Source organism: Hylobates moloch, unplaced genomic scaffold, assembly GCF_009828535.3.
Source record: "Hylobates moloch isolate HMO894 unplaced genomic scaffold, HMol_V3 SCAFFOLD_12, whole genome shotgun sequence".
Classification (NCBI taxonomy): domain Eukaryota; kingdom Metazoa; phylum Chordata; class Mammalia; order Primates; family Hylobatidae; genus Hylobates; species Hylobates moloch.
In genome coordinates, this window is record NW_026652287.1 from 26,164 (window position 1) to 44,352 (window position 18,189).

The 18,189-nt window shown below is 54.3% G+C and overlaps 1 protein-coding gene across 1 annotated transcript; it reads left to right on the plus strand.

Moving 5' to 3' along the window:
- Positions 1–165: 165 nt before the first annotated feature.
- Positions 166–17,603, plus strand: ANHX (anomalous homeobox). Its single transcript, XM_032171486.2, has 10 exons — positions 166–314; positions 1,816–2,086; positions 4,571–4,698; positions 8,276–8,399; positions 9,068–9,284; positions 9,783–9,903; positions 10,403–10,695; positions 14,507–14,654; positions 16,537–16,621; positions 16,949–17,603. The coding sequence occupies exons 1-10, from the start codon at positions 214–216 to the stop codon at positions 17,033–17,035; spliced, it is 1,575 nt and encodes a 524-aa protein (XP_032027377.2). The 5' UTR covers positions 166–213; the 3' UTR covers positions 17,036–17,603.
- Positions 17,604–18,189: the final 586 nt, after the last annotated feature.

The window sequence follows — 18,189 nt, forward strand, 5'->3', positions numbered from 1 at the left end:
CCGGCGCCCCGCAGAGCCTGCTCCAGGCCTTTCTGACCCCGCACTGCGCACCCCAGAAACCCCAGGTCCTCGGACCCGCAGATGCCACGGACACCGGATCCCCCACGGCCCCCTCAGCTCCCCGGGACTCCGCGGTCGCAGCGGGGGGCTGAGGGGCGCCGGCCCTCGGGACGGCTTGTGGGCGGGGCCTCGCGGGGATTGGCCGCGGCCTGGATGCTTTGTAGCACCCGCACCTTCTGCGCTGCCCCGCGCCTCCTCGCCAGCCCCGGGTGCGCGCCAAGCACGTGCGCCAGCGCTGAAGCGGGTCCCGGAGGGTGAGACGCCCGCGGGCGGGGGCGGGGGCCGGAGGGTGACGGACGAGTGGGAGCAGGGGGGTCCTGGAGGGTGAGGGGCGCGCGGGCAGGGGCGGTCCTGGAGGGTGAGGGGCGCGCGGGCAGGAGTCCCAGAGGGTAAGGGGGGCCCCGGAGGGTGAGGGGTGCGGGGGACGGGGTGGGGCTGAGGGTGGAGCCTCCCGGGCTGGAGCCCTAGGCAGGAATTTCGGCCTCCAGCAGGGAGCAGCGCGCCAGAAAGGTAGGGGTGCTGGGGGCCATGGGCGGGGGTCCCGCCACTGTCAGGGAGCCAAGCAGAGCCACCTCCCGCGACCCTTCCCCTCCATTCAGCTGGAGCCGGGTGTCCCTCAGGGCACCGGGCGGACGGGCCAAGGTACCCCACAGGAACCTTTTTCCTTCCTGAAACAGCAGGAACCCCGCCCCTCCCAGAGCCAGTGGGGGTCGGCGTTGCAGGAAACCCAGGCCTGGGAGCCTCCTCTGCCCTCCTCCAAGGCCCCTGCAGCCTCTGTTCCCCCAGGTGACCCCAGGTCCAGGGCCTCCTGCCCACTGTGAGAGCTGGAAACTCAGAGCCCCGAGTCAGGACCCGGGTGAGATGGCGCTATAGCCCGGGAAGGGGTGGAGTAGACGAGGTCGCATCCCCTTGGCGGGCGCACCGGAGATGATGCAGGCAGAAAGAAACCCTCGCCAGGGAGGCGCAGCCTAGCTGGGTCTTCGCGGCTGTGAGGATTTACAAACGTTTTGGAAGCAGTTTGGCAACACCTACTACCCTACCCCCACGTCTGTGAATAAAAGTGTATTCCGCAGAAATAAGATCGATTGGGAAAGGTTTTATGTTGGGAAAAGCCGTCATGGGCAGCTGCCTAAATGTCCTTAGGTGAGGCTCCATTTAGAACAAGTAAAGGTCCCTCCTGTGTGGATGCAGCACCAAGCGTGTGATTGCGAAGTGTGTCTTTGACACTGTTTGGATTAAGTATTGGCATGAGCAGTTTCTGCTGTTAAAACAAGTGCCATGTATGTGGGTTCAGATGGAAGGCCTTGGCATCCACTGGTGACCGCTGCACACAAGGTCCCTGCCCTACTGAGCCCAGAGAAGGAGTGAGATGAAACATAATCACAACGTGTATGACAGCGTGGAGGAAAGGAAGGGCAAGCAGAGCTGAGAGGAACAGGGTGGGCTGTGGACCAGGGTGCCAGGTGGAAGTTTCAGGGCAGTGGAGGAGCTGCTGCAGACAGTACCCAACCCAGTGCTTGGTGCACAGCCGTGTTCGTTAAGGACTAAAGTATTTGGGGGATTAGAAGGAAATTCTAGAGGGTGTCTGCTATGGTGCTGCCCTCTCTTGGGATGTGTGAGGTCTTATTCCTACTCTACAAGTGTCCATGGCACAACAGCCGTGGCATCACCTGCTTTGCAGAGTGGGTTGGGCGATTGACTGACAGAAAGGACGTGGCCAGTGTTGGCCATTCTTGTGACTGTTTGTGTTGGCAGAGTGGCCACGACCCAGCACAGGATGCAGAGCTTCCTGACTCTGCTGAAGGAGCATGAGGACACCTGCGCACCCCCGGCAGAGCTGGTGACCCTTGCAGGCAGACTGTGCCGGGACTTCCAGGATGACCTCGCCCAAGTGCAGCCTTTGGTCACAGCCATTCTGGACAGCCAGCTCCGCCTGCACCTCCTGGACAACGCAGACGTGGCCCTGGCGTGCGCCCGTGTCCTGGACCAGCAGGAACAGCAGCAGGCGGCTTGCCGGCTCCTGGAGGTAGGCCTGCGCTGCAGGGGTGGGGTATAGAGAGAGGTAGCAACTTCTTCAGGCAGCCTCCACCCATCCCTGGCACTGCAGCAGTACCCAGGAGTTAGTAGGAACCCACTGGCCGGAGGGCCACCCCCAGGCCTTGGAAAAACCTGGGAGGCAGGTTTTATATAAGCTTAGTCCACTCTCACATTACTAAGCTCTAACTAGTTTGGTAATCTGAGTTAAAACTACTCATTCGTCAAATCCCTATTGAGTGGTGATCTGTGACAGGCATGATGCCAATAAAATGAGTGAATAAAATGCAGTCCTGGCTTTGGAGAGCAAGCATCTTAGCAAGGCATTCAGACAGACCCCTTCTCATTCCCTGGCTGCAAGTCTGCAGTGGAGAACTCTGAAAACCAGAAGTATCTGTCACTCACCTGCTGATACCTCCAGCCTCAACGCATTAGGCATTGAACCTGACCTGCGCTGATCTGAAGCTATTTATAGTGTTTATTGTTCCAACTAAGGTGACCACTGTATGTTTTGCTGCCTAAATAAGAGTATGCTCGATGACAGGATGCTGCCCCAGGTGGTGCTGAGTGGTGCATGTCGTGTGCTGGATGCCTGCGTTACTTGCTGAAATCTGAAAAATTCTGAATCGCAGAAAACACGTGGCCCAAAGGGTTTCCAAAAAGGAATTTGAATGCCTATTTTTCCTTTCTTTGACCCTGTAATACAGTCCATGCATAATTCATTGTGAGTTTACCTTCAAGGTACTCGGTTCCTTCCAACCCCCCACCAAGCTAGTGTGGTGTCCTCCTGCCCCCTCCACCTGTTCACACAGCAGCCAGAGGGAGTTTTTACAATGCAAATGGTGTCACGGTGTGCCCCTGAGCAGCAGCTCCCAGAACCGGGGCCTGAGCCTGCTGCTGTCCTCTCACCGCTGGCTTCTCCCAGCCTCCTCTGCAGTGGCCACACCAGTCTCCTTGCCGTTCCAACTCCTGAGATGTTTCCCTGTCCCAAGGCATTTGCAGGTGTCGTTCCTCTGTTAGAGGCTGGCGCCTGGCTCTGCATGTGGCCGGTGCCTTCCTACCCTTCTGGTTTCTACTTTACATGTCAGTCCATGGAGGTGGTGCCTCCTTCACTCTCCAGTATTGCCCCCCCCCCGGTTACCCCTTTTCTGTCCCTTCCTCTGTTTGTAACTAGAAGGTTGTTTGTCAATGTGCCTTCCATCTGCCTCCCTTACTGCACTGAAGGCCCACGAGGCAGGCCCACCACAGCCTTTCTCACTGCAAGATTGGCTGACACACAGCACGATACCTAGAACCTAGCAGGGCTCGAGGTCTTTCAAATCTGTCAGAATAAATGAAGTAAACAAACGAGACAGTGCAGAGTTAGGGTTGTAACGACTGCCATGAAGGCAACCGCTGGCATCAGTGATGAAAACCCCCTGGAGAGGAATTGGCTCAGTCAGGGTGATCCACGAGTATGTCTGAGGAGGTGACTTGTGGCTGAGACCTGGGAAGCATGAAGGGACCCCCACGTCAAGAATGGGCTGCAACCCCAGCCTGTGCAGGGTGTTCCTGCCCAGTCCTGCCCCCAAGTCAGGGCAGGGGGAGGTTCCCATGCAGGTTCCCTGAAGGCCGCGTGCTGAGAGGAGACTGGGGCACAGAGCCGTCGGCTCTGAGGGGTCGCTGCCGAGCAAGACTGGGCCTCTCTGATGCCTCAGAGAGAAAGGTGAAAGATTCTCAGCACCTCCCTTGGCAGGATGGTCCAGGCAACATTGTAGTTAAAGGCCAGTGTGGGGCCACAGGGATCACTCCTGTGGCAGATGATTGGAATTAAGGAAATGGTGGGAGCTACACAGGAATCACAGGAGACCAGCACCAGGCATCCTCCGTCATCAGCAAAGTCCAGTTAAGTGGATGGGTGTACTGGCCACAGAGAGGGACCCCTTCATCCCCCTGACCTTAGGCTGTGCCGAGTACCTGAGGGGCCAGCACTACTGCTGGGAGACAGAGGTCTTTCACGTAAGACTTGAATCAGGCATCAGGCCCTCACGTCGCACCATGTGGTTATAACCACTGCTCCACCTCTCCTTTGTTGGCCAAGAGAGAGTCATTGGACTTCCCCTTGCCACATGTGCCTTACCTTTGAGGGACAGCTGGGAGCTGTGCTCATCTTGTGTTTTGGGAAGGGTTGAAGGTTTAAAGGCAGGGGCCCATTCAAGACCGATGTGAGTGCATCTGCCCAAGGTCTGTGAGGCGACCTGTCAGGCCTAGGGTCACACCGCTGAGCCTGCTGGGAATGGAGCAGGGGCCGTCTGACTCACGCCTGCATTGTGTGGCCACATTGGCACTTTGTAAAATCAGTGGATTTGAACCCAGAACCCTGCTCTTCCCATCACTGCCTTCCCCAAGGCTGAGTTCGTTTGGGATGGCAGACACAGGCCCCAACAGTGCTCCAGGGTGGGCAGGTGGCCAGGGCTCAGTACACTCTTCTTGGCAGGGGTGCCAGGTGCCGGGAGGCAGCCCGGAGCTAGTGCAGCTCTGGAACGACATCCACTACCGCCTGGTCATGAGGAGGCTGGGCGTGGCTGCGCTCACCCCGGTGCAGAAGTTCCGCTGCAGGAAGAGGTAACGTACGAGCATTGACTTGTGCATATTTCATGGGGATCCCGAGGGATTACATGTACCATGCAAACCCCAGAGGGGCTGAAGCAAAGTAGAGGCGAGGAGATATGGACAGGAGATACGGAGCAGTAATAGTCACAGTGTAGTCAGCATAAGATGACTTCAGTGTGTGTCACACGCATGCTGGATGGTGGTCACCGAGGTACACTCTCCACCAGCCACTGAAGTCAGCGATGGCTGGAAACACATGGCTGACCGCAGGGTGACTGAGCCTAAGGCCAGGAGGTGGGCATCCTCATCATCTCCGCCCAGCATCTACCCGGGGACTGGCCAGAAAGGGGGCTATCGGGCCAGGGACAGTGCAGATGGAGGGCAGGTGGCAGCAGCTCAACATAAGTCCCCAGGTCATCTAATCCCCACATCTGGGCTCTGGGTGGCCACTGAGGGGCTGCAAGGCCTTTCAAAGAGGTAAGGGTGAGAATGTTGCCAGTGTTAGCATGAGTTACACATTAGGTGCTCAGAACAGTGCCAGGCACATGATAGGCACTACATAAGTGGTAGTCCCTATCATCACCACCATTATCAGCACTAAATAAATGTTACTAGTAATTACTATTATCACCATCGTCACCACTTATGGATGAGGAAACGGAGGCACAGAAAGGGTAACCTGAGGTTCCACACGAGAGAGAGGTGCAAAGTCAGGACTCTAGCCCAGACGCTGAGAAATTGGAGCCTTTAAAAAAAAATTGAGACAGGATCTTGCTCTGTCGCCCAGACTAGCATGCAGTGGCGCAGTCACGACTCTGCAGCCTCAACTTCCTGGGCTCAAGCGATCCTCCCACCTCAGCCCCCCAAGTAGCTGTGACCACCATGCCTGGCTAATTTTTAATTTTTTGTAGAGACAGGGTCTTGCTATATTTCCCAGCCTGGTCTGAAACTCCTGGGAGCCTTATTCTTCATCTCAGGTGCTCTCCACTGGTCAGGAAAGGGCTGTAGATCTTGCTGTGAACTCCTGACAGCCCAAGTCACGATAGATCCCTGAGCCACAGGGCCTGGTCGGTAAGAATACTGGTCGCTGGAGGAAGAAGACATGGATACCTTTTGGGCTCAGAGAATTTTCTTGTGTGGTATCCATCAAATAGAGTGACAGAGTAAGACAAGTCGTCAGAAGCCCAGCAGTAAATGAGCTGTGGGGTCTTCAGGGGATGTGATTGTAGCCCCCCATGGGCATGCTGACACCTGCCAGAGTGCAGTGGTGTCATCTTGTCGACATGTTTGTTAAGTGCCCCCTGCCTGCTGGGTTCTGGGAGGTGCTGGGGATAAAGGCCAGGCTCTGCCTCCATGGAACTGACATTGGGATGGGGACAATAGCCAACAGACAAGGAAATAAAGTCGATCACATAGTTTAGAGAGTGAGAAGTGCTATGCAGAGAATATGTTCAGAAGAGGGCTGTGCGAGGTTGGCTGCTTTAGATGGGGTGGTCAGTGCAGGCTGGTCCTAGTCTTGGAGGAGAGTCTTGAGTGTGGTGACATGCCAGCCATGTGAGCAGAAGTTTCCGGGAAGGGGCAGCACATTCAAAGACTTGGGATCAGAGAAGCTTGGTGTTCAGGGGCAGATGGGAAGTATTTCGAGGTGTATGTGTTCACAGCCCTTGAAAAATGTAGAAACAATTGTTAGCCTGTGGCCATAGAAGCAGGTGGTGGAATGGATTCACTCACCCTGCCTTAGAGGCTGATGAGCAGCAGGAGGACATGGTAGCTGCTGGATTGGGGTATGACCATGCTGATGGTCCCCGGGGGGTGTCAGGAAGGGATGGCATCTGAGTCACAGCAGATGCAGATACAGGGATCAGGAGTAGATGCTGGAGTTTCTAGGAGGTTCCAGGTATGGCCCAGGGCTGGGATAGTGGCTAGGGAAAGTGGACAAGGTTGTGTCAGGGTAGATTTTGGAGGTGGAGCTGGGGGGTTTGCTGATGGGCTGGACACATGGCAGGAGGTAAAGAGAGGACTAAAGTAGACTCCAGGGCTCTTGGCCTGTGTGGGAACCACCAGGAGCATGAGGGGTCCTTCACTGAGGTGCACAGGAGCTGGGGAGAAGTTTGGAGACGGGGGATGGAGTTCTTTTGGTATTCATGATGTGTGAGATGCATTTTAGATGTCCAAGTAGGCATTGGGATGACACGCCTTCTACAGACAAGTAATATTGGTACATATATCATCTTTTTCTTATGAAATACTCAAATCTGCTCAGCACTAGAGAGGAGCATAACCAGCTGGAACCCCCGGTGTCCGGCTCCAGCATTGCTCAGACACGCGTCCCTTTGTCATCTCTGTGACTGACACTGAAATCCTGGGAGGGCACAGAGAAAGGAGGGGTCCTCTGTGTTCAGGGGACAGACCTCTGGGACTTTGCAGCCCAGCGGAGGATGAGGAAGATTCAGCTGAGACGTGGCCAGTGAGAGAAAGAGGAAATCCAGCAGTGCAGAGTTCAGAAGCCAGTGAGGCTGAGGAGGAACCAGTTAAGAGGAGAGCTGAGAAATGAACTTTGGATTTTGTGAGCTGGGCAAGTGCTTTTAGTGACAAGATGCAAGGATCCAGGTGTGTCACAGAGACAAGGAGACAGTGGCAGTGATCCAAGATCATTCTTTGAGAAGTTTAGCTGGAACAGGAGCAGACTCATGGGGTAACCACTGGAGGTGAGAAATTTACAGAGCTTAGCAGCTCATGAGAATGACTTACTAGAAGAAATGCTGCTGATGGCAAGCAGGGAATTAGTTCAGGGGAGCATTCTTAGTGAGGTGGGGGATGAGCAGGTGCCACAGCTGGAGCCTCCCCTCACCAGGGGCCCCACAGGCATTTGGGGAGTGCAGAAGGGCTGGCAGGTTTGGTGGGGGCACAGGTGGTGCTTCTCTTCTGAGAACATCTTGGTGAAATGAAAGCCAGATCACCCAAGGACAGTAGGTCTTGGGAGGAGGTGTTGGGGGTGAGAGAAGAAGGGAGAAAGCTGGTGTGGCCATGCAGGGTGGCAGGGGTGTGAGTGCTGCAAGCCTCAGAGGGCTCATGCAAGAATGGGGCTGATGCCTGGAAACCAGCGATGAACAGAAAGCACTGAATGGAAAAGCACACACAGGGTGGCAGCCAGGTCCTGAGGACAACAGTGTGTGTGTGTGTCCAGGAGGGCCATCCACGGGAGCTTCATGGGCTGAGGACACCTGTGTGTGAGTACATCCAGGAAGGCTGTGCACACGGCCTCCATGGGTGAGGATGCCTGCGTGTGAGGATGTCCAGGAGGGCCATCCATCGGGGCTCCATGGGCTGAGATGCACCCAGGAGCACCGCAAGGGCCCACAGAGGGCTCCTCACAGTGGCCTGTAGATGTTCTGGAACAGTATATGTCAGGGTTTGTGCATGTCTGTGGGAGAGACTCTAGTTTTCACTAACTGGAGGCAGAGAGAGGCATCCCCCAGGAGGAGGCACAGGGAAGGAAGGGTCACCTTCTGCAGAGGGCCAGGCCTGGAGAAGGGAACAGATTTGGAAGGGTCCTGTCTGTTACCACCTCCTCACTGTCCTCACCCAGGAACCCCCCGCCCCCCTCCCTCTGCCCGGAGGGGCTGAAGAGCCGGAACTTCCCCAGAGAGGTTCGTGAGAAGCTGCACAATTTTGCTGTGGGGGTGAATACCAACCCCAGCAAGGCTGAGAGGGTAAGAATAGAAGATACCCAGGACCCGGGGGATCCCTGCCTGGTGCCTCCCCCTCCCCCAAAGGGTACCCCCACCGCAGGCTCCTCAGTGGCCTCATCCCCCAGGGTGCTGGTGGTTTCAGCCCCTCCTCTGGACGGGGACCTTGTTGATTGGCAGACTGTCCTGTCTGCCACATGAAGGGTTTCATTTCCTCACGTGGAGTCATAACATCCGTGTATGTGGCCCCACGGCTGCTCACTCAGCACCCACTGTGTGCCAGGCACCGGGACGATGGCTCGAGGCATCTGCCGGCCAACATGCTCTCCACTGCACAGTGGGCTTGTGCCAGGCAGGCAGTGTGGTTCTGCAGGCCCTGCCCCTCCAGGGGCTTGGGGTGGCCCTGGGCATGTTGTCTGGGTGGACCTAGCAAGGGCCCCCTCGGGGGGACGTGCACATGTGGCTGTGCAGACAGCCTGACCTGGGCCTCACTGCTCAGGGGATGGGGATCAGCCCAGGGAGGTGAGGCCTGCATGTTCTGCTCGTGCTCAACGCTCTCTGCTGTCCTTGGAGAGGTTAGGCTGGGCTCTCACCCCCTTTCTTGGTGTAAATGAGCTGTCTGAGCCACTTCTACACACCCCCTGTCCTCAGGGAATGGAAGCAGGGCTAGAAGTGTTGTTGTTTGGGGGCAGGAGAACTTGGCATTGGAGACGAGCCTGACCCCTGAGCAGGTGTACAACTGGTTTGCCAATTACCGGCGCCGCCAAAGAGCCCTTCCCCAGCACACGGAGCCAGCCCAGCAGGCCACAGCTGAAGACCCTGGCGCAAAGGAGAGGGGTCCCGACCTCCTGCAGCCCTCAGGCAACCCCTATGTTGACTCTGGGTTTGTGGATAGGCCTCAGTGGTCAGGTGAGTGGCCTGAGGGCCCCAGTCTCCTTGTGGTTGGGGAGCTGATTTCTGACAAGGGCCAGGCCTAGCTAGTTACACTGGTTACAGGGGTAGCCCTCCCCCAATCAGCAGGTTCCAGGTGTCACTCTGTGGGAGCAAGATCACAGGGTCCGAGGGTCTGAGGCTCAAGATGCCCAGGCCGGGCTGTGGCTGCCCCTATGCATTTTGAGGTCACTGTGTGGCCGAGCCAGGAGCTGGGCTGGAGAGGAGGGCATCGTGTGGCCAGAGGAGGAGTTGGTGAGTCAATTTGAGAAGTGAACCAAGCACCAGGATTTGGGGTGTCCTGGGTTGGCAATTATGGATTGTTGGTTCACACCAAAGACAGGACAAGAAGCAAAAATATTGGGATGGCCCCATGGCAACAGCCTTTTCCAGCCAGCAGGGCTGCTCATACCTGCTGGGAAGGAAGCTGGGAACCAGAGCCTCACTAAGCCTCCCCTCCCATCTCATCACTTGCAGAGGAACGTGAGGAAAAGGGGCCTCCAAAGTCCCCACAGACCACCCAAGGACCATGGCAGCCACTGGCCTTAGCCCCGGACTTTCCTGCAGATAAGACAGTCTCAAAGCCACTGGATGTCAGGTACTGTCATCTCCATGGCCATGGAATCATCTCACCTATTCAGTTCCCTTTTCTCCTCAGGTGGAGACTAGGGCATGAAGTAGGCATAAGGGTGACAGGACCCCCACACTGGGATCAGGTCAGACCCCGGGGAGAGGGAAGCCTCCAGCAAGGAGCCCATGTCAGGGACTGGGGTGGGGGACGGCTTCTTCTGACCCCACACGTGCTCCTGCAGCCTGACTCGTCACCTGAGTTCATGTCTGTCTTGGACAACGGGGGGACAGACTTAGAAGGAAACACATGCAGCCCTGCCACCTAAAGACAAACCCAGCTGTCCCTGTGGTTTGTTTCTAGTACCTTTTCTGTTTTGCTTTTCATTGAGTTAATACCACCCAGCATCTCTTGGGTTCCCGCTGCACACCAGCACTGTTTGAGCACCGTTGTGCATCCTATGCCCCCTCCTGCCCGGCCCTGAGGGAGGCTCTGCCCACCAAGAGACAGTGTTCTCCATGTCCCCCAGGTCTCTGCCGGGTGGCGAGATGTACCAGGAGGGGCCTGGCCATGATCCTGCCACCCTCCCCCTCTTCTGCCCTGGCCCTGGCCTCTGCCCTCTGGCTGCTGGCAATGACATGCTGGACCCCTCTCTGGCTGCCCCTGAATCTTGGCTGATGTCTCTTGCACTGGCGTCCTCCAAGGAAGTTTCCTTCCAGACTGGGCAGCTGGTCCACAGCCATGGGCTGGACTTCATGATGGGCGCTGCAGACACCACTGTGGCTGTGTCCATTGCCACCCTTGGAGATCCCAGCCCTACAGGTGGGTCCACTTCAGACAGACCATGAGTTTCAGCACCAGACACTGTGACTACTCAGGTCCTGTTTGAGGGGATAGAAGTGTGGGTAGGGCCACATGGCTTGAACCCATGGTATTTGATTAGACCTGGAACCAATGTAGCCAGAACAAAGACTCTTCCCACAAACATCTCAGATTATTTCTCATCTGTTTTAGTGTGTGTGTGTGTGCGTGTGTGTGTGTGTGCATATCACTGAAGAGGAAGACTTGAAAGGAAAGAGCTGCCACCCTGTGCTCTCTGCTGCAGTCCACTTGATTTATTTGTTAAACCGGGTGCAGCAGAGGAGGCTGAGCTCCTTAGACTCCTCACTTGTCCACCCCCCTTAGCCCATAGCAGAGATCCCATGATTTTAGTTTCTATGGTATTGAAGCTGTAAAATCATTTAAAGAGTATGTATTTAGATGTATATTTTGCCCATCCAGTACACCAGAATCCTGTGACTTCTCACTTTGTAAGGAGGAAATTGGCGCTATGAATTCACCCAAATTTCTTTCTTTCTTTTTTGTTTTTTTTTTTTTTTTGAGACAGAGTCTTGCTCTGTCACCCAGGCTGGAGTGCAGTGGCGCGATCTGCGCTCACTGCAAGCTCCGCCTCCCAGGTTCACACCATTCTCCTGCCCCAGCCTCCCGAGTACGTGGAACTACAGGCACCTGCCACCACGCCCGGCTGATTTTTTGTATTTTCAGTAGAGATGGGGTTTCACCATGTTAGCCAGGCTGGTCTCGATCTCCTGAACTCAAGTGATCCACCTGCCTCAGCCTCCCAAAATGCTGGGATTACAGGCGTGAGCCACCGTGCCCAGCCAAATTCACCTATATTTAATATTCTATGGGTATATACATCTTTTCTCTTCAGCTTTTTTTTCCTTCTCCGTGCCTTTCCTTTTTCTTTTTACATTGTCTGCTTTTATCACATTTTTAACATCTCCCAGCCTTCGAAGCAACCCATCTGAAAACTCACTGTTGGGGGCCTCCATTTTCCCTTTCCCCTCCAAGTGGCAGCTCCCTAGGCCTGGAGTGAAGCCATTGTCCCCAGTGCTCCCATGCTGCTTCCCTGGGTTTACTCCAGGGTGTCCTGGATTTCAGGTCTAGTTCTTTCTTTATTTGACTCCCTTGTTTTGTTAGCCAACAGCTTCAGTTAACTTTGCAAGAAAGAGTGCCTGCAAGATAAATTATCCGAGTCCTCATTTGTTCTAAAAATGTCTTTAATCTGTCCTCAAGTTTGGTTAACATTTTTGCAAGGACAGAATTCTGAGTTGAAATACTTTTTCCCACCCTCATAATTTTTTGGAGCTCTTAGATTCTTTTTTTCTTATTTCTTTTGGAGGGGGGGCGTCTTGAAGTTCTGAAATTTCACACTGAGGGTCTGAGGTGTGGGCCTTTTTACTTCATCTTGCTGTTAAGACTTTAATCTTAAAGAATAAAGTCTCCCGGCTGGGTGCAGTGACTCACGCCTGTAATCCCAGCACTTTGGGAGGCCGAGGCAGGCGGATCATGAGGTCAAGAGATCGAGACCATCCTGGCCAATATGGTGAAACCTCACCTGCACTAAAAAATATTTAAAAATTAGCTGGGCATGGTGGTGGGTGCCTGTTGTCCCAGCTAGTTGGGAGGCTGAGGCAGGAGAATCACTTGAACCTGGGAGGCGGAGCTTGCAGTGAGCTGAGATTGCACCACTGCACTCCAGCGTGGGTGACAGAGCAAGGCTCCATCTCAAAAAAAAAGAATAAAGTCTCCTGTAAGCTCTGAGCATTTTTTTCTAAGATCCTTTGATAGTATCTTTGATAAGTTCCTGCTTCCATGTTTTCGGCTATCTCTTCAGAGCACAAATGTTATTTGGATGTTGGAACTCCGGGACCAGTCTCCCAAATAACTTACCTTTTTTTTATTGATGTGCTTTTTGGGTATTTCTTAAATTCTGTCTTCTGATTTTTTGCTTTAACAGTTATATATCTTTTTTTTTTTTTTTTTTGAGGCAGACTTTTGATCTTGTTGCCCAGGCTGGAGTGCAGTGGCACGATCTTGGCTCACTGAAATGTCTGCCTCCCAGGTTCAAGCGATTCTGCTGCCTCAGCCTCCCAAGTAGCTGGGATTACAGGCATGTGCCACCACGCTGGCAAATTTTGTATTTTTAGTTGAGATTGGATTTCACCATGCTGGTCAGGCTGGTCTCCAACTCCTGATCTCAAGTAATCCACCTGCCTCGGCCTCCCAAAGCGCTGGGATTACAGGCGTGAGCCACTGCGCCCGGCCAACAGTTGTATGTATTAAGAGAATTTCAATCCTTCTTTACTGATCTCTGAACTCTTCTTCCTTCATAGATTATGTTACTTTCTATGGATGCAATATCTTACACTTCTCTAAGGTTCCTAATAATAATTTTTAAAAATGTGCTTCATTGTCTGAAGGGCAGGACTGTTGGGACTGTGGATTCTGGCCCTTCCTTGATGCAGGGCCAGAAAGAGGAAGGGACCTCAGGGCTCGCTCCTCTGGAGAGGACTTGTCAGTTTGATCATACTGACCTTTCATTTTTTGCTGTCCTTTTTATTTAACTGTTGGACACTCACATTTGCCTGTCTGTACTTACTAACGAGGCTGGAGTGGGGACGGTCACTAGGTGTCTTCACATTGGGACCAGAGGAGCTGGTCTTCAAACCTGGGGCCTGCACGAGTGAGGGGGGATGTTCTGTGGGAATCAGCGAACTCCTTTGTTCTGTCTATTGAAACCCCTGCCTTCGGGTTCCCTGCTGCCGCCTGGGCACCCGGATGCTCTCCCTCTCGAGCTCCTTGGGAATCTCAGCCCTTGCCCCACACCCCAGCTCCCTGCCAGACACCCCATCACCATGGGCTGCACTTGTGTCCTGACTGCACGACTGTGGATGTTGTGCTCATGGCTTTCCCTTTCTCTTGGAAAGAGAATGTGTAATCTTTTGCTGTAGTATGATGGATGGAGCCAGAATGTCCAAACTAGTGCTTGAACGTTATTTCCTCTCTCCAGAGTGTCTGTAAGGTCTGCATGAAAGAGGAAATAGAAAGCAGGGACATGGTCAGGAAGGTCCCTTCAACCTAAGAAGGCCCTGGGCAGCTGGGCACCAGCTTAGGTGGTCACTCTGCGGTACAGGAAGGAGGACCACATGAGCCTCACCCCCAGGCCCCTTGTTCCGTGTCTTGAGATCAGGGCCATCATAATGCTTGTTTTACAGCCTAATAGACTCAGGGCAGGAAAAAAAACCTGCCTTTTCAGGCCGCAGCTCTCCTAAATGTCCACCCAGAATTGACCAAAACCGCAGTAGCTTGTCTAAGAGCGAGAGACGTTCTGAGATACGCTCTGGCCGCAGTGACATCTTGGTAACCTTAGCAAGAGGTAAAAGTGGAAACCACCAAGGGCTGGTGGCCAAGCACTCCGTGAACCAGCCACAAGAGGAGACTGAGGGCTCCTGGCACATCCTTCTGCACCAGCAGGATGGAGCAAGCTGCAGACTCTGACTGGCACTGAGGGCACGTGAGGTCTGCGATGACAGCAGCATTTAAAGTCAGCAGAAGCAACTGTATCTTGGTCTCTGGAAGCCTGGAAAGCTGTTGAGATCAATGGTTGTGACAGTTCCTTCCTCAGAGAGGGAGACTGAGGCCCAGGGACCGTGAGTCTGGTTCACGTGGCGCGGGCTGTCTGGGCCGGAGGCTGCATCCGCCTCCCTGCTTTGAGGTCTTGGTTGTGTCACGTGTGAGCTGTGCTCCTTTCTCCTGCCAGTGTGCCGTGGAATCTCATTACATGCAGGGTTTGCTGGCCCCCCCAGCGGCCATCCCCAGAGCGTGCAGTTGGAGGAGGGTCTGGGCACAAGCAGTGGACAGACAGAGCTACGGGTGGGCAGCTTCCTGGTGACACAGCCCCCACTGCAAGCTCCTGAATTCATCCTCACCCAGAGGTAAGCCCTGAAGAGCCACAGGCTGGACAATACTTCCCACGGGCCACAATGTAGGATAATGCCCAGTTCATAGACTCACCATCCCAGACTGTGCAGATACGGCCCTCTCCTTTGGATTGCTGAAAACTGTAACAGTCCCCCCCAGCCTACACCTATGAAGAAAAGGGTAGTTTTTCTCTCAAAAGAGCACCCCAAAACATCAGAGCAGATGTGGGCATCCCATGTATTGGACACGATCAGGGTTCACCCTTACCCCCAAATCACCCTGGACCCCAGCAGCCTTTCTTTTCCCTGAACAAACAGTCAGTTTCTGAGCAGAATCAAGATCCTGATTTTATATTCTGAATTGTAGTTTTAAAGGGACTTGGGGTCTTGAACAGCCTCCATGAGCACTTGCTGTTGACAGTGTCAGTGCTGTAGAAACAGAAGATGACCAGGGCCTTCGGGGCCAGCCCAGCAGGTGGGATCCTGCAGAGACAGGAGGGATGGAGGAGTGTGGCAGGGTGGCCTGGGGTCCTCTGGTGGGGAGGCAATCACTCCCGCCACTCCTGTTCTAGCAGACACCCCATCCTCTCTACACTAGGGCCACCAGGAGCAGAGCAGATCCCCAGGGTGTGGGGTCTCCCTCATCAGGGAGCTGATACCAGGTTGACTCAAGGCTCATGCTAGTGAGGGCAGAATTACAGGGGGACATAGCAGAAAAGGCAGAGTAGCCCCTAAATCATATGGTCTGCTTGCTCAGACAGTCTGATTGTGAGAAAATGTACACCACACACATGGACTCACTTGTCCATTCATGGCTGAGAGCTGAGACCAGGCAGAGGCTGCCATGGCCACGGTGTCCCCTTGTGTGTCTCACCTGACCTCTCCACATGGCCATCTTGACCCCTTCTGTTGCTCCCCCAACTCCCTTGCCTCCCTGCTCCAATCTGAAGGCCATGCTTCAACCTGAGAACATCAGATCCTTCATTAAAAGTGGCTTCACTGAGGTGTAATTGGCTGTACATGTGTAGACAGAGCACCTGAATTTTCTCAGTGTGACTTTCGCATCCACACGAGGCCACCACCATGATGAAGGTCTTCAATGTACCCTCCTCCTGCCTTTTGCCTCTCCCTGGCCACCCAGGACCACAGATCTGCTTCTGTCACTAAGGATTAGCTGCATTTTATAGAATTTCATGTAAATATGGTATACTTTCGGGTCTTTGTTTTACTCTGGTCTGGCTTCCTTCACTCTGCATGACAACTTTGAGAGTCACCGTGTTGTAGATGCATGAACAGTTCATTTCTCTCTCTGGGGAGCCACGTGCCATGGCGTGGATGTGCCACAGCTTCCTCACCCTTGTCCTATGGATGGGGATTTGGGGGCATCACAGATAAAGCTGCTGTGAACGTCCTGTATGTGTATAGTCTGCACACCTGCCTTCATTTCTCATGGTGCGTGCCCAGGAGTGCCATGGCCATGTCACATGCTAGGTATGCGTTGACCTTGCTGAGGAACCACCGCCCCTTGTCCTGAGTGACTGTGCCATGCATCCCTGCTCTCCCTCCTGCTCCCCACAGTCTTGTCTCCACACCCCAGGCCTCTTCCTCCTTTGAGGTCTCTGTTTCCTCCACATTTCTGCTCACTGGCTCTTCCATGAGCCTGCTCTGAGCCCTCTGTGCAGTTGCCCCTATGACCCACCGGGTGACCCTGCTCTCTGTGTAACACGTTCCCCTCCTAACACCCTACATACATGACAGCCCTGCAGGAAGAGAGTCTGTTCTGATGAATGTCAAGTACTGGAATGTCTCCTGATGAGGAAGAAAGCACAGCTGGGTGGATTTTGTCACCCAGTGTCCCCTTGGGATAGGGCCTATTCTTACATTGTCTCTTTTCCAGCCCTCCAGAGCTGGCCCCAGCCCCATCTGCCTTCCCCGGCCCTGTGTCTGCCATGGAGCTGAGCCAGGCCCTGCCCTCCGGCCAGGTGAGGCTTCCCTGTGAGCACTGAAGGGCTCCCTCTTTACTCCTGAATCTGCAGCTCATGGTGCTGAGGAGGGTTCAGCTAGTGCCACTGGAGGGAATACACCAGGCAAAGATAAACAAGGGGCAAGGATGAGTTGTGGCTGACATTACTGGACTGGGAGCTGGGGTGAGGGATGCTGTGGGGCGGGATGCTGTGGGGCAACGTTCCCTCCTGAGTCCAGACTGGTGGCGGGGGGGGTCTTCCCAAGGTCAGGAGGTGCTCAGGTGGGAGGGCAGGTCTTGAGCCTGGAAAGGAAGCCTCTGTGTTCAACACTCTGTTGTCTTCCAGGTGCAGTGTTCCGATAGCCAGGCCTCTGGTGATGCCTTCTGGGGAGCCAGGATGCTCCTTGAGTTTTCAGGGAACAGCCTGGGCTGAGCTACCCTCAGGAGCCAGGCAGCACCCCAGGAGGAGCGGGTGTGGATGGTCTGCCTGGTCAACACAAGGAGTTACAGAGCTTTATCCTGAATACAAAATGAAGGTCCCCAGAATTCCCCTGGGGGCTCTGCTGAAAAGCAGAGATTCTTTCCCACTGCCATGTTTGAATAGTTTGCTTGGCAATTCCCTGTAGTAGAGAAAGCATTTGAGAAATGTTCGTGAGATCAGAAGTCAAAGGTGGGTCTGTCCCACTCAGGCAGCACTGGATCAGTCGGGCTCCGGGTCACTCGTGCAGAGAAGGCCATTCTAGAGAGGGGAGTGTTCTGCTGCTGGCTGCCTTGCCGTCTGCCCGTGCACACGGCCAGACTTTTCCACCAAGTTAACTGAGTGAGGTATGAGGAGTGTTCTGAGATTTCTGTGTGTAGGGGCTTCTCCCTTGAGTACTGGGAGGCAAACCTGTCTGCGAATGGCCCAGGCAGGGCAGAGTAGGGTGGGTTTCCCCTCCAGGTTGTAATTCACTGTGTCTATGACACAAATGTTGTAGTCAATTAAAGTTTAATGTTTTGAACTCCCCCCTTGTATTCACTTAACCATGTATCCTGGGCATCTGTCCATGTCAAAGTACAGAGATGAACATCCGCCTTTCCACCCAGGGCCAGTGTTTCATGATGTGGGTATACATTAATCATGCAGCAGTGCCTGACAGATGGACATCTGGATGGTTTCTAGTGTGTCTGTTTTATATGCAGCATTAGGGTGGGCAGCCCTGTCTTCTGCCCTTTGCCCTTCACCTGGCTATTATTAGGATAAATTCCTGGAAGCTGAATTTCTGGGTCGGTTATGGTAGCCCTGGGTGTGGACTGTAGATTTTGGAGTGTCTGTGACTGACCTTGTGCTCACCTGGCCATGTGCCCATCTCAGGGGAGAGCCACATGTGGTCTAGGCTGAGATCAGTAGCCCTTAACCCAGAGAAGTCAGACTCTGGCCCTGCTCTCAGGAGCTCCCAAGCTGCTCTGTGAGAGACAAAGGCACAAATACTAACCTTCCTGTGGGGTCATGGGTGGGACAGGAGGAGGAGCCATGTCTGGGAGACCTGACGGTGGGGGTCGGGAGAACAGGAGAATCTTGACGGAGGTTGCAGAAGGGCATTGTGA